This window comes from Miscanthus floridulus, chromosome 11 (genome assembly GCF_019320115.1).
Source record: "Miscanthus floridulus cultivar M001 chromosome 11, ASM1932011v1, whole genome shotgun sequence".
NCBI lineage: Eukaryota > Viridiplantae > Streptophyta > Magnoliopsida > Poales > Poaceae > Miscanthus > Miscanthus floridulus.
In genome coordinates, this window is record NC_089590.1 from 92,801,439 (window position 1) to 92,817,489 (window position 16,051).

Below are 16,051 nucleotides of genomic sequence, written 5' to 3' on the forward strand. Positions count from 1 at the left end.
TGTAATTTTTTTTATAATTTTGGTCAAACTTGAGAAGCTTTGACTCTCCAAGATTCTTGAAATGACTTATAATTTGGGATGGAGGAAGTAGTAAATAGGTCAGCGAGATTATCACATGACTTGATTTGCAAGATGTTTATTTTCCCGCTTTCTTGTAATTCATGGGGATAAAACAGTTTAGGAACAATATGCTTAGTGATATTGCTCTTTATGTAACCTGTTTGCATCTGTGTAACATAAGTAAAATTATCTTCATAGATAACTGTAGGTGATTCAATTGAACCAATACCATATAATTATTGTATGTGGTTAATCATTCTGTGAAGTCATACACACTCTCGTGATGTCTCGTATAGAGCAATAATTTTAGAATGATTAATAGAGGTCGTTGTCAGAGTCTGCTTAGAAGACTTCCATGAAATAACTGTACCTCCATGTAGGAATACAAATCATGTTTGGGATTTTCCGTTACGAGGATCAGATAAGTAACCAGCATCAGTATAACCAATCATACTGGGATCATGATTTTTCTTAAAGAATAAACCAAGATCATTTGTGCCATTAAGGTATCTGAGGATACACTTCGCTCCCGTCCAATGACGGCGAGTTGGGTCCGCACTATGCCTAGCCAGTAAGTTCACTACAAATACGATATCAGGCCTGGTGCAATTTGTAAGATACATAAGCGCGTCAATGACACTGAGATACGAGATTTCTGGTCCCAATACCTTTTCTCCAATATCCCGTGGTCTAAATAGATCTTTCCCTATTTCTAAGAAACGAATAACCATCAAAGTTTTATTAGGGTATGATTTATCCATATTGAATTTATCCAATATTTTCTGGATATAGGCTGATTGATGCACTAAAATCCCTGAAGGACGGTGCTCAAGTTGTAAGCCTAGGCAATACTTGGTCTTACCCAAATCCTTTATCTCGAATTCCGTCTTTAGATGTTTGTGTGCTTTTTCTATATCCTTTGGGCTGCCAATGATATTTAAATCATCAACATACACGGATATAATACAAAATTCCGTTCGAGATTTCTTAATGAAAACACATGGGTAATCATCATTGTTAGTGTATCCTTTCTTTAGAAGAAATTCACTTAGTCAGTTGTACCACATTCGTCCTGACTGCTTCAAGCCATATAATGACTTTTGTAGTTTTACACAATACATGTTGCGATTTGTGTTTGGATTCGGAATTTGGATTCCATCAGGAACCTTCATGTATATGCCCGAATCAAGTGACCCATATAGATATGCTGTCACCGCATCCATCAACTGCATAGATGGATAATTTTGAACTGCTAATGATATTAAGTATCAGAAAGTAATTCCACTCATTACTAAAAAATAGGTTTCATTGTAATCAATGACTGGTCTCTGCGTGAAACCTTGTGCTACTAGCCTCGCTTTATATCTCACCACCTCATTGTTCTCATTCCGTTTCCAGATGAAAACCTATTTAAAGCCTACAGGAAAGACTTTGGAAGGTGTAGGTATTGTAGATGTCAATACCCCTCTTCTAGTAAGTGAGGCTATCTCAGCTTGAATTGCTTCTTTCCATTGAGCCCAATCCGAGTGCTTTTTACACTCTGCTATGGTCTTGGGATCTAGATCATTGAGAAAGATTTCTGCAATTGCTACGGAGAAGTACATATCGACAACAGTAGTCTTACGATCGTATGATTCTCCAGAATCTACGTAATTGATGGAAATTTCTTTCACCCCATTATTGACTCAACATTTCCCAAAACTATGGAGTCAGGGTGTTCCGATATCCCAAGATCAAAATTTGGATGCACCGTAGATCCAGGTTGTGGATTTAGTCCTGATGTTGAATTTTTATCCACTATTGGGTGTCTACCAACTTGAGGTTGGCTTGGATTTACTGATTTGGAGGATTTAGACATCGATATCCTTGGATGCTTACTTAGAGCATTATCCTTAGGAGCGGCCGTACTTCTCCCCTTCTTCTTTGAAAGTGGGCGTTGAATAGTTTTTATTGGTACCTCCACTCTTTCGGGCGCATTACGAGCAGGATAAGAGGATTTAGTGACACCCTTATAATTAGTAAATGCTTTTGGCAGGTTATTTGCAATATGTTGCAAGTTTATGATTTTCTAAACTTGTTGTTCAGTTTCTAGAGTACGTGGATCTGAGGGGGGGGAATGCCTTGGGCATTCCAGATGATTTCCTAGCATTCGTTTTGGTACTTGAAGTCTCCCCCTAATGCCGGGAAATGGTCCTCATTAAATATGCAGTCAGCGTATCAGGCCATGAATAAGTCCCCTGTAAGAGGCTCGAGGTATTTAATAATTGATGAAGATTGATATCCCACATAGCTATTAAGTTTCCTATGTGGGCCCATAGAGGTACGCTTAGGCAGTGAGATCGGTACGTATACAGCGCAACCGGATTTTCGCAGATGGGAAATATTTGGCATATTCACACATACTAATTGTAATGGAGAGACTGCGTGATATGCAGTTGGTCGCAATTGAATTAAGTCAGCAGCGTGTAAGACCGCATGACCCCAACATGAAGTTGGTAGGTTACAATTTTGTAATAACGGTCTTGCAATGAGTTTAATTCTCTTAATAAGAGATTCTGCTAAACCATTTTGCGTATGGACATATAGGACAGGGTGCTGAACTTGAATTCCCAAAGCCATACAATAATTGTTGAAAGCCTTTGAGGAAAATTCAGTAGCATTTTCCATTCAAATTGATTGAATTTGATGTTCAGGATTATGTGCTCTAAGTCTAATAACTTGAGCAATAATTTTTACAAATGCAAGGTTATATGTGGATAAAAGACACACATGAGACCATCTCGTAGATGCATCTATTAGAACCATGAAATACATGAATGGTCCAGACATTGGTTGTATGGGGCCATAAATATCTTCTTGAATGCGTTCAAGAAATTTTAGTGGCTCATTTTGGATCTTAACGGGCCATGGCCATACGATTAATTTTCCTATAGCGCATGAAGTGCACATAAAATCTGAAGATTTGAGGAATTTAACAGTATTTAACTCATGACCATTAGAATTGCTGATAATTTTTCGCATCATCCCTATACCAGGATGGCCAAGGCGTTCATGCCAAGTTTTGAATGAGTCAACATTCTGAAAAATTACCTTGTACGCAACATGCGGTACGGGTTTGATGTATGTGTAGTACAATCCGGACGGAAAAGAGGGAATTTTCTCAACAATTCATTTGCCATATCCGCTGTTTTTAGTAACAAGGAGAATTTCCTCATTATTGTCATCACGGGTTTCTATATGAAAACCATTTTGACGAATATCTCTATAACTTAACAAGGTACGCTTTGAATCGGGATACAATAATGCATCCTCAATTGTAATTTGGGTACCCATGGGGAGTACAATAGTGGCACGACCAGAGCCAACTATTGTAGCATCGCGCTCGGCGATTGTCAAAATATTTTCTTGTTTTTTTGTAAGAGTTTGGAAATACTTTGTTTCTCTAAGTATAGAATTAGTGGTACCACTGTCCACTAGGCATAATTTCTCCTCCATCAGATTGACCCCCGTAGCAACTATATATAAATAAAGAATTTGATATGAAACTCTTTGATGATATATAGAATACATACTTTATTTATTGAATATCAAATATGTACAATACATTTATTGGGTATTCAAACTAAATAGTGATGACATTATTAAATATTTACAACACATAGGACATAAATTATTTTAACTATTATAATCACTAGGACATAAAGACAATAGAATCTAAGGGATTGGGAGCCTATTCAAAGTCTCCAAATGTGTCGTTGGATGCATATTCCACGATCATATTCCCCGTATCAGCAAGATCCTCGCCTCCTCATATTTTGTTGTTGCTTGGTTCCATTGGAACTTGTTGTGAACAACCAGCCTCATTTCTGGTGGTGTCAAGTCGAATGTTGAAGTGGGCTTCATACTTCTGTCCTGGTGCAACACGTCCGTGACCCACAGACTTTAAGTAGAGATCAACAAGATGACTTGGGATACGACATTTCTTTGTAGTATGGTTATAATAACTATACTTCTGACACATAGGTTTGTCATTCCTGTGTTTGGAAATGTTCTTACCATTGTTGGAAACACGAGTTTAGGATTTCTTATTGCGTCTGCGTTGTTTTTTACCTTTCTTAGAATTTCCCTAAGGATGGGTCTTAGAAAGTCCACCATCAAATTTGGGTTTATTCTAAGTGTAGGCATGTACTTTAGGCAATGGAGCAGACCCTACGGGGCGCTGCTGATTATTCCAAACCATAAGTTCAGAATGTTTTTCGACCTCAAGTAAAGTTTGTATAAGCTCAGAATAAACCTGGAAATGCCTTTCACGGTATTGTTGTTGAAGAATCCTTTCAGAGGGAAGCATAGTAGACATAGTCTTTTCTATTTTATCCACATCTGTAGGTTTTTTCTCGCAGAATTACAACTTTGAGCAAATCCTATGAACAGCATGGTTATAATCACTCACAGTTTTGAAATCCTGTAAGCGAAGTTGCGTCCACTCATAGTTGGCCACAGGCAGGACAAATGCCTTTTGTTGTTCATAGCGTTGCTTAAGAGAATTCCATAGATTTTGTGGGTTCTCTTCCAACAAGTATTTAGCCTTAAGATCAGGATGAATATGGTTTCTAATGAGATATAGGGCCGTGTATACATGTTAATCATCAAGTGGTGCAACACCCTCTTCGGGTGGTAACACAGCTCGATAAAGTCCACAGGACGCAAGACTAACATTTACGTCCACAGCCCATGTGGGATAATTTTGGCGTCTAGAGCAAGCAAATCAAACTCTTTGACAGTCATTGATCCTACACGAGGCAAACCATCAAAACATTTTAAGTTATTAAAATATTGTGGTGTGTTGTAATTATGGGATGCAAAATAGAGACAAGATAAATCTTGTATTATTAATGGTGTAAAGATCTCATGTGCATAATAAAATAATGGAGGTAGTCACCATAAAAGTGTAGACCTTAAATTGGGCATAGTCTGTATTAACAGTAGATGCCAAGTAATTATGCAAGTTGTATAAACACGTCTTAAGGTAGTCATCAAGAATGATGTAGACCTTAGTCAATTCGCAAATAAATTAGGTACGCACGTTGAGGATAGTCACTAAGTTGTGAACTTAGTGTAAATCCCACATTAGCAACTATGGTGCTACCTTGTGTATGGCCAATAGGAATACGAATTAATGGTAGTCATCTTTGTGAAAAGATATAGAACAAATGTTCTAATTTATGATGTTGGGTACGCACGTTGAGGATAGTCACTAAGTGTTTACTTAGTATAGATCCCACAGTAGCAATAGTGGTGCTACCTTGTGTATGGCCAATAAACAAATAGAGAACATACGCGTTATATAATTGATGAGAAAATATACATAAAATATCGCATCCATTATTTAAGCGCGTAGTGCTTTAAAGTCGAAAAGCATAAAAGGGGCTTAAATAAAATGATCGATTGCAAAAGTGATAAATGAATAAATAATTTGCAAGATCATGGTCGTAATAACAAGGATATTATTTATTGGATTTGCCATACATGCATGGACAAATACTTTGAATAATATCATAAATGGATATTTTACAATGATAAAATGTCACAAGTACAACTATAGTTAAAGTCAGCGACTAAACATAAGAGTACTTAATTTTACAGCACATAATTATAAGAGACTAACAGAGTCTTATACGAATTAATGCTGAAAATATTAAATAAAATAACAAATCATCTGGACTAATTGGGACTGGTTTCATCACATTCGGGCCCATGGAAATTTGTTCGTGCGTGCACAGTAGAGTGGGGACAAAGGAGCAGGTAGATTTGGGCCATCAGCCCAAGTGTGCAAAGGCCATTTAGGCCGGTCGACAGGCTTGCAGCAGGGTGGAACCCCTAACTACTACCTATAGAGTCGCAGCCGCTGCTCCCGATCCCCATCCCACCGTACCGCCGCCGATGCTTGCCTTCAGATCAAGGACTCCCCATCGCTGGGGGAGATGAAGCCACCACCGTTGGTCGCCATGTTGAGCACCTCCGTGCTCGGGAGGCCGAGCACCGCCGAGCTCCAGGTTCCCCTGCGGATGCCGAGGCACCTATCCACCGCGGCCACCCTGCGACCGAGGAGACGCCGAATCATGGGGGGGTGTGGTGGCGCTGCCCTCAGCAGAAGTTGGAGGAGCCGCCGGGAGAGCCTTCTCCTTCATGCGGGCCGCAGCCTCCGTGAAAGGTCCTAATATGGCTAGAGGGGGGTGAATAGCCTATTTAAAAATCTACAAATCAACTAGAGCAATTTGATTAGTATGACAAATAGCGTAATGCAAACTTGCTCTAGCTCTACAAAGGTTGCAAGCCACCTATCTAACAATTCTAGTTGCAATGATTACTTAGGCACACAAACTTGCTATGTAACTACTCACTAAGAGCTCTCAATCTTGCTACTCTAAAGAGCTCAACTAGATGAATGTAAATAATAAAGCAAGCTCTCAATTCTAATTACACTAAAGAGCTTGTATCAACTAGTTTGCAAGAATATAAATAAGTGAGTAGGGCGATTATACCGCCGTGTAGGGGATGAACCAATCACAAGATGAATATATATAGCCAATCACCGGGATAATGCCAAAGACAAGAGACAATCGATTTTCTCCCGAGGTTCATGTGCTTGCCAACACGCTACGTCCCCGTTGTGTCGACCAACACTTGGTGGTTCGGTGGCTAAAAGGTGTTTCACAAACCTCGTCCACATGATAGGACACCGCAAGAACCGACCCACAAGTGAGGTAACTCAATGACACGAGTAATTTACTAGAGTTACCTTTCGGCACTCTACCGGGAAAGGTACAACTCCCCTTACAATCACCGGAGATGGCCACGAACAATCACCAACTCGTGCCGATCCTCCACCGCTGCACCAAGCCATCTAGGTGGTGGCAACCACCAAGAGTAACAAGCGAAATCCGCAGCGCAACATGAATATCAAGTGCCTCTAGATGCAATCACTCAAGCAATACACTTGGATTCTCTCTCCTAATCTCACAAAGATGATGGATCAATGATGGAGATGAGTGGGAGGGTTTTGGCTAAGTTCACAATGTTGCAATGTCAGTGAAAATGTGCAAGAGAGTGAGCTTGAGCCGGCTATGGGGCTTAAATAGAAGCCCCCATAAAATAGAGCCGTTATACCCCTTCACTGGGCATAACGCGGGCTGACCGGACGCTGCAGTCCAACTGACCGGACGCAGCACCAGACGCTCCGGTCGTGAATACCGGACGCGTCCGGTCGGCATACCGGATGTGTCCAGTAGCCCCAGACTGCCACGTGTCCGGTTCAAATCATCATAGCCGTTGCCGCGCATACTGCTGACGACTGGACGCTCACACCGGACGCAGAAACTCAATTGACCAGACGCAGCACCGCCGAGTCCGGTCGAGTCTAGTAAGCCACCAGGGCCAACCGGACGTGTTTGTTAGAAACTGACCGGACGCTGAGCCTTAGCGTCCGGTCGAGTACAGTAAGCATCCACTCATGACCGGACGCGTCCGGTCGTATCGGACCTGACGTTGTTAGCGTCCGATCAACACAACTGCCGAACACTGTTTTTTTGAGTCATACCGGACGTGTCCGGTCATCATACCAGACACGTCCGGTCACTCTGTAACCAGCGCGACTACCTCCTCTTCAACTCTATCTTCTTCACCCTTGCTCAAATGTGCCAACCACCAAGTGTATCACCTTGTGCACATGTGTTAGCATATTTTCACAAATATTTTCAAGGGTGTTAGCACTCCACTAGATCCTAAATGCATATGCAATGAATTAGAGCATCTAGTGGCACTTTGATAACCGCATTTCGATACGAGTTTCACTCCTCTTAATAGTACGGCTATCTATCCTAAATGTGATCACACTCACTAAGTGTCTTGATTACTAAAACAAAATGGCTCCTACATTTTATACCTTTGTCTTGAGTCTTTTGTTTTTCTCTTTCTTCTTTTCCAAGTTCAAGCATTTTATCATCACCAATGTAATGATCTTCGTCATTGCTTCATCACTTGGAGTAGTGCTACCTATCTCATGATCATATTGATAAACTAGGTTAGCACTTAGGATTTCATCAATTAACCAAAACCAAACTAGAGCTTTCAATCTCCCCCTTTTTGGTAATTGATGACAACTCTTATACAAAGATATGAATTAAAGTTCATTTGAATCCATGTTGCTTGCCCAAGCATATTTACCATGTGTAAAGGATATGGACAAGTTTCATGAACTCTATATGATAGCAATTGCTCCCCCTACATATGTGCTAAGAGTTTGGATTGAAGCTTTGCACATATGATTAGATAGGAAATATAGGAGACAATTTCTACTAAATGATGCTAAGGTATAAGAGATGGACCTTTGAAGCGTGATACCAATCGGAGTGCACCAATATACCATCCTTAGCACCATTAGTAACTAGACATACACAAAAACTAGAATACCTCATGAGATCAATATTACAAGCAAGGGTCTAGTTTCCATAGAATGAACATAGGTCTAGTTACTTTAGCCTATGCATGCTAGTTTTTCATTTCAACATTCAAACCTACAACTAGCATACACCACACAAGCATGGATATTGAAATTAAAGACTTGTGCCATGCAAACAAATATGTGAAATGCCCATTCAAATGCAACATATAAGTTCATGAGCTTGCTCCCCCTATTTGTATGCTCAAAATTTTAATTGATCCCCTTCCTTTGTCATATATTATCTCTCCCCCTTTGTTTCTTTGTTGTCTTTTCACTATCTTTGTACACTATTTCTCCCCCTTTGTTATTAATGACCACAAAGGCTTAAAGTATAGATAGGGTAGGATGATCAATGTCAACAATTAGCACAAAAGGTGACCTCAAATTATAGATATGTTGGGGTGAGATCATGTGAAGTGAGGATCATTTTCCCAATTTGGTTCAATCTAGATTACTTGCAAAAGATATTTAACTCGGTTTGATCCAAGGACAAGCTTCTTCACACCTCCAATTAAGGGTTATCTTATACCAGGTTGAGTTAAACACTTATAGCTTATTTTCTAAATCAAACACTAGGTTTGCAAGCCCACAAACATGTCATATGCTACCACTAGATCATTTCAAACATACAAGCAATAGTGGTACCATACAAGCATCAAATTCATTTGATTTTCATGAATGAGCCTATTCAAATGTGAAATATGTCTAGATGCACTAATCATGTCCTTAGCAAGGATGTATGCCATGCCAATCAACTTTTACCTTTGATTGCTCGAAAGAGAGGCATGTCATATAATGGGGGTGCATCAACACATATTGGAGAAGTCAAGTATGTTCAATTCATTCCTTAGCTTGCAAAACCTCTTCTCATCAAGTGGCTTGGTGAATATGTCGGCAAGTTGATCTTTGGTGCCCACACTCTCTATGCAAATGTCCCCTTTTTGTTGGTGATCTCTTATGAAGTGATGACGGACATCTATATGCTTTGTTCTTGAGTGTTGAACCGGGTTGTTAGTGAGCTTTACGGCACTTTCATTGTCATATAGCAATGGCACTTGCTTGAATTTGATCCCAAAGTCACTCAAGGTAGCCTTCATCCAAAGTAATTGAGCACAACAACTACCGGCCGAAATGTACTCCGCTTCGGCGGTTGAAAGTGCTACACTATTTTGCTTCTTTGATGACCAAGACACAAGTGATCTTTCCAATAGTTGACATGTGCCCGATGTGCTCTTTCTCTCAACTTTGCATCCCGCATAATCGGAGTCCGAATATCTAATCAACTCAAATCTTGCTCCTTTGGGATACCATAATCCAACATATTGTGTATGCTTCAAATACCTCAATATTCTCTTAGTTGCCTTCAAATGACTTTCTCTTGGTGAGGCTTGAAATCTAGCACACATGCATACACTAAACATCACATCCGGTCTTGATGCGGTCACATAGAGTAGGCTTCCAATCATAGATCGATACATCTTTTAATCCACCATGTTGCCACTAGCATCACTATCTAAGCTTCTACTTGTCCCCATTGGTGTACTAATAGCTTTACTTTCATCCATTTCAAACTTCTTGAGCATATTCTTGATATACTTGCCTTGACTCACAAATGTGCCATTCTTCATTTGCTTGATTTGGAGACCAAGGAAGTAACTAAGCTCTCCAATCATAGACATCTCAAACTCACTTGCCATTATCTTGCCAAACTCCTCACAAAATTCTTAATTTGTTGATCCAAAGATGATATCATCAACATAGATTTGCATTACAAACAAGTCATTTCCAAGCTTCTTGGTGAAGAGAGTGGTGTCAACCTTTTCTATCTTGAATCCCTTAGAGAGTAGGAAATCCCTCAATCTCTCATACCATGCTCTAGGTGCTTGCTTTAATCCATACAAAGCCTTTCTCAACTTGTAAACATGGTTGTGTTTCTTTTCATCTTTAAAACCGGGAGGTTGCTCAACATACACAAGCTCATTGATGTACCCATTTAGAAATACACTTTTCACATCCATTTGGTACAACTTGATGTTGTGGGCACAAGCATAGGCTAACAAGATCCTAAATGTGCGGTCACTCTGTAACCAGCGCGACTACCTCCTCTTCGACTCTATCTTCTTCACCCTTACTCAAATGTGCCAACCACCAAGTGTATCACCTTGTGCACATGTGTTAGCATATTTTCACAAATATTTTCAAGGGTGTTAGCACTCCACTAGATCCTAAATGCATATGCAATGAATTAGAGCATCTAGTGGCACTTTGATAACCGCATTTCGATACGAGTTTCACTCCTCTTAATAGTACGGCTATCTATCCTAAATGTGACGACACTCACTAAGTGTCTTGATCACTAAAACAAAATGGCTCCTATATTTTATACCTTTGCCTTGAGCCTTTTGTTTTTCTCTTTCTTCTTTTCCAAGTTCAAGCATTTTATCATCACCAATGGCATGATCTTCATCATTGCTTCATCACTTGGAGTAGTGCTACCTATCTCATGATCATCTTGATAAACTAGGTTAGTACTTAGGGTTTCATCAATTAACCAAAACCAAACTAGAGCTTTCACTCTGCGCGTGTCGCGGGCGGAGGAGCCGTTGGCGGGGTTGCCACCGGAGGAGGAGCCGAGGGGCCCGCGCATGCCGGAGGCGGAGCCGAGGGTCCGGCCCTGTCGAGGAAGAAGTATGGCGAGACGCCAGTCCTCGCCTCTCTTGAAGATGCCGCCGATGCCGAGGCCGGTCACCACATCCTCCTCTTCCTCAACCTTCACAGCGTCAAGCGCGGGAGCAGCCTGCGTGTTCAGAAACCACGGATCGAGTGGGGGACGTCGTTGCCTGTCGCCACTGGAGTCGGAGACGCTGGTGTGGGCGTCGGTAGTGAGTAGGCGTACTCGAGCGTGTGCGGGATCGAGGTGAACTTGCAGAAGTCGCACCAAAAGCGAGGCGGTGCCGGTGCCGGCGACATCGGCTCCATGGGGACATAGGTGGGTGTGACCACCACTGCTTCAATGGACGGCGTCGGGGCTTCGACGACTGTTGGCGCCGGGGCTTCAACAGCGCACGGTTCGACGTTGCTGGGGCCGGCACTGTCCAAGCCAAGGCGAGGAGATGGTGGCTGGCTCTGTAGACGAAGATTGCGCGGAGGAGAAGCATGGCGGCCACGAACAGGAGTCCATTGGCGGCGAGGAACTGCATTGGCACGGAGGCCACGAACAGCAGAGTCGAAGAGGCGGCCGAAAGGACCATGGCCTCCATTGCCAGCGATGCGGCGAACACGAGGCCCAAGGCGCTCGAAGACGCTACATTGCTGTCCATGGTGGCGGATCGGGCCACGGCGAACTCCACCGACGCTGCGAAGGGTGAAGAACAAGCCACAAGCGATGTGAGACGATAAGTCAATTTTGGTCATGATGCTTACTTGTGTTGGTTGAGAGGCATTCGTTACCTCTGCGTTCTCTCTCTCTCTGTCCACAAGAGCGAACGTGACTGATAACGTATTAAATGTGAATGTAAATGAACAGAGATTTTGAAAACAACTGTCTGTTTCATTGATCTCTTTGGATTATATACAAGTGAAAGGTCGCGTTGTACGGACGCCGTACAGACATATTGTTCGGGAAAAGATAACTGTTCACTGGAACTGTCTACCACCGAAGGGGCGTGCCCCTTCGTAATGCTAACTACCCTTCGTAATGCTAACTGCTTATACTAACTAACTGCTAATCATCTCTCTGTTGATGAGATCACTGAGTATAAAGAGGCGTGAACAGACACCGTTTCGTAACAGGAAGGAAGCATCAGCAGGGTCTCGTGTACTCTTCAGCAGCGCCGGCGCGGGTCCATCTTGTGGTGGCGGCGCAGCCAGACGAACGCGCGGGCGCCCTTGGGCGAGGGCTCGCGCGCCTGCCTGTCCGTCTCGGCCCGCTGCAGCATCTCCCACATCACCTGCACGTCCTCGTACGCGCACGTCTGGACGTCGTCGTGGAGCTTCACCAGCACGCTGTGGCCGCCGTCTGAATGCATGCAAAGCAAACACAAGGGTTAGTTTCGTCAGCACAAGCACATATCATCAGCTATTTTTCTTCCGAGGAGGAAAAAGAAAAAGTGTGTTACTTGTAGTATTTAAGAATAAATTTTATTTTCTTGAACAGCTGGAGCTATTTTGTACACTAGCTAATCCTCTTTTGTGTGAGCGTGACAGGGGAACGAAAGATGCGATGCTTCTGGCAGTGGCAGTGGCAGGCCGGCCATGCTTTCCTGCGACCGCCTGAGAGATGGATGCCATGGCATGCCGCGGCTGATGGGGCACGTGTTGTTCTTGGTTGCCTCCCGCTGTTCACTTCAGCCACTTCTCGTAGCCTCGAAGCATCACCAGCAACACAGCAACAGCCTCGATGGGAGAGTCAGGGATAGGGCTGGTCACGGGGGGTGGCCGTGTGGGGGACAACAAGCGTTCAGTTTTTGGTTCCCCTGTTGCTGCTCGCTCCCTCTAAAATCCAATAATTCAGAATCTGCCACGGCTGAAAACTGGTCGTGCTTAACTTGCAATGTTACAACATGTATCCTGTCAAAATAGTCAGTGAAAAGTTCCCCCGTCTTCTAGAAGGATTTTTTTGGTACAAGATTGTCTAGCAGGAAGGAAGATGGGTTGATGATGGAGTGCCATATACTACAATACACCTGAATGTGTGCATTATTTGGCGTACGCGCCACGCAGCTCCACATGAGAAAGGGACCCACGTAGTGATTAAACTATGCATGGCATGGGTGTGACGTTGATGCCAACTGATTGGACTCAATCGATGCATGATTACGGGGTGGAAGCCAGTCACTAATTAACCGCAGTGCCCTGGATTGACACGTGTACGGGGTGTGCAGCGCCGTGACAAAGTGCACGTATCCACGTACCCCCGGTGTGTAATGTAATGGGCACACGTACAAGACTAGCTGACAAGCCAGATTTGCTGTGATCTTAGTAGCAGGGGAAAGCCAACGATGCATGACAGAATGAATTGGCCATGCGTGGTTAAGTGGGCCAAATAAAGATGCTAGTGTGATGCTACAGCATGCCACGGCGGCATCGCTTCCAGAAGGAGTTCGTTCGTTCGTCGGTGCAGGCCCAGGTGTTACTCTTTGCTCCCTGCTCATCTCCATTTTTCTTTTGTTTCCTAGCTATAGTTTTATACTGCACATGATGCATGCCGGTTCTATATATCTATCTGAGTGACGTGTCACGTGCCTGGTAGGTGCCGGACGGCTTGCGGCACAGCCAGCATTCATAATATACTGCTAGTTCCAGTACCAGTATGGCAGTATGTGAGAAGCTCCGTTTGCCATCTTAAAAACATAAAATAAAATGGACAACGCTGCTTTATGCTTCACCAGATCTATAGACCTAGGTGTTTTTTTTAGCTCTCGATGTATATATGACCTTGTTACTAAGAAAATAATTTGTTCATAATATGTAAAATAAAGGTATCATTAGATCTGTAGTTGAATATATTTTTTTTTCATATCATAATATATATCCTGTTAACAAATATAGTTAATTAATTAAACTCTACAAAGTTTGACTCTTCAAAGAGTACAAAACATGCAGCCTGCACGCACGCACGCACCGATGTGCTGTGGACAATCCAATCCAGCCGAGCGGCAAGACACCGCATGCACCCCCACATCCAGCCACGTGCCGCTCCAACGGAACAATTTTTTTTTTTTTTGAAAAAACAGCGTCACGAGCGACTTTACAGGTCAAGTGAGCTGTAATAACCTCGTGCATGGATGGGAGAGAAACAAGGGAGAGAGCTAGGGCTACTTTTTTTTTAGCTTTATCCAACTCATGTCTCTACGAGAGAAGGATACGTGAAACTGTTTTAGAAATAAGACCCCGTTTAGATCAAAAAAATTTTAGATTTTGGCTACTGTAGCAATTTCGTTTTTATTTGGCAATTAATGTCTAATTATGGACTAATTAGGTTCGAAAGGTTCGTCTCGTGATTTCTCACCCAACTGTACAATTAGTTTTTTTTTTCATCTACATTTAGTACTCCATGCATGTGCCGCAAGATTCGATGTGACAAGTACTGTGCAAAAAATTTTGGCTTTTGGGTGGCATCTAAACGGAGCCTAAGTGTTTGATAAATAAAATAACACTGTGCCTAAAAAGTATCCTACATGTACTGTACTCCTACTTTGGTGCACGGAAAAGCAAGAGAAAAAAAAAAGCTGCAAAATTCCATGCATGCCTTGTCCACTGCACTGACCCCTGCTCATACTGATAGCTCGCGCTGCTTTGTCCTCTTGCACGGGAGCAAAACGACACGGCCACGCATGCATGCAGCATGCTGCCTGCAGGCCTCATGCCTGCCATGATGGATGTGCATGCATATCCATCACCATTCTATGCGGTGCGTGCACGCATGATGAGCGTCGTCAGTTCGTCATCTGCTGCTAATCACAAATTGCACGCGCGACACGTGTTTACTCTGACGACGATCAAAGAAATTAAACAAACCGGTGGCTATATTGGCTAGCTAGCTAGCTGTTAGAACTGAATAACCGGTCACGACGATGTCTTCGTTCTATTCTAGACTGTTCCACATTGCAATGGTTACTCTAATCTTAGCTTATTGTTACTGAAAGTCTGAAACGATTCACCAGCTCTAAGCTAAACGATGCTAGAAATCAGATGGGAACTATATACGGTCAGGGATTGTTCAGGATCAGAGACTGACTGTTCGCCAGACAAAAGAAATCGATCAGTAAACCAATGACCAATCAAGGCATGCAGTAGACGGCCATATGCAGATTGAGAGATTATTACATTCACACACGCACACACAAAAAGAAAGAAGAAGCTTTATTTGGATGCTGGGATGAATGAGTGAATGAACTAACGGATCGGATAATATCGCGATGATGATCTTACCGTCTTTCTTGCGGCGCGTCGTCAGCCGGGCGGCGACGACGATCCACGCGCGCTTCACCGGCACCGCCACCGCCTTCTGCCACCACTCCATCGACGCCGCCTCCGTCCGCCGGTAAGCGCCGCCGCCGACAACCCGTTGTCGTCGGCCGTCCGTCTTTGCCAGAGAGAAGGGAGGGGGCAAGAAGGAACCGAAGCAGGAGGAGGAAAACAAACATGGACTGTGAACAGAAGCGGCGAGCTTAAGTACAAGGCAGAAAGGGGAGGAGACGCCGCCTGCCACCTAACCCTTGTTGGATACCCTACACGTTGCCTCGCGCCCTGCGCCAGGCGCCCATTCCTAATATCCGCCATGCACGCCCGTGACTCATCGTCTCTGCCACGGAAGTAAAAAGGCTTCATTAAGCTAGCTAATTAAGCAAGCAATCCCGCGTGGTGGATAAACTAGTTTAGTCGTCGTGTATTTGTTGGATTGGTTTCCCACAAGCAAAGAAAAGCTTTTAATTCGGATCAAGGTCTCATGTCCTTTGCTATAACTAACCATATCTATCTTCACCAGAT

At 43.0% G+C, this 16,051-nt stretch overlaps 1 protein-coding gene across 1 annotated transcript; it reads right to left on the bottom strand.

The window, feature by feature from the left end:
* Positions 1-12,143: 12,143 nt before the first annotated feature.
* Positions 12,144-15,930, bottom strand: LOC136492633 (uncharacterized). Its single transcript, XM_066488620.1, has 2 exons — positions 15,494-15,930; positions 12,144-12,578 (listed from the first exon to the last, which is right to left on the bottom strand). Exons 1-2 carry the CDS (start codon positions 15,582-15,584, stop codon positions 12,385-12,387), a joined length of 285 nt encoding a protein of 94 aa, XP_066344717.1. The 5' UTR covers positions 15,585-15,930; the 3' UTR covers positions 12,144-12,384.
* Positions 15,931-16,051: the final 121 nt, after the last annotated feature.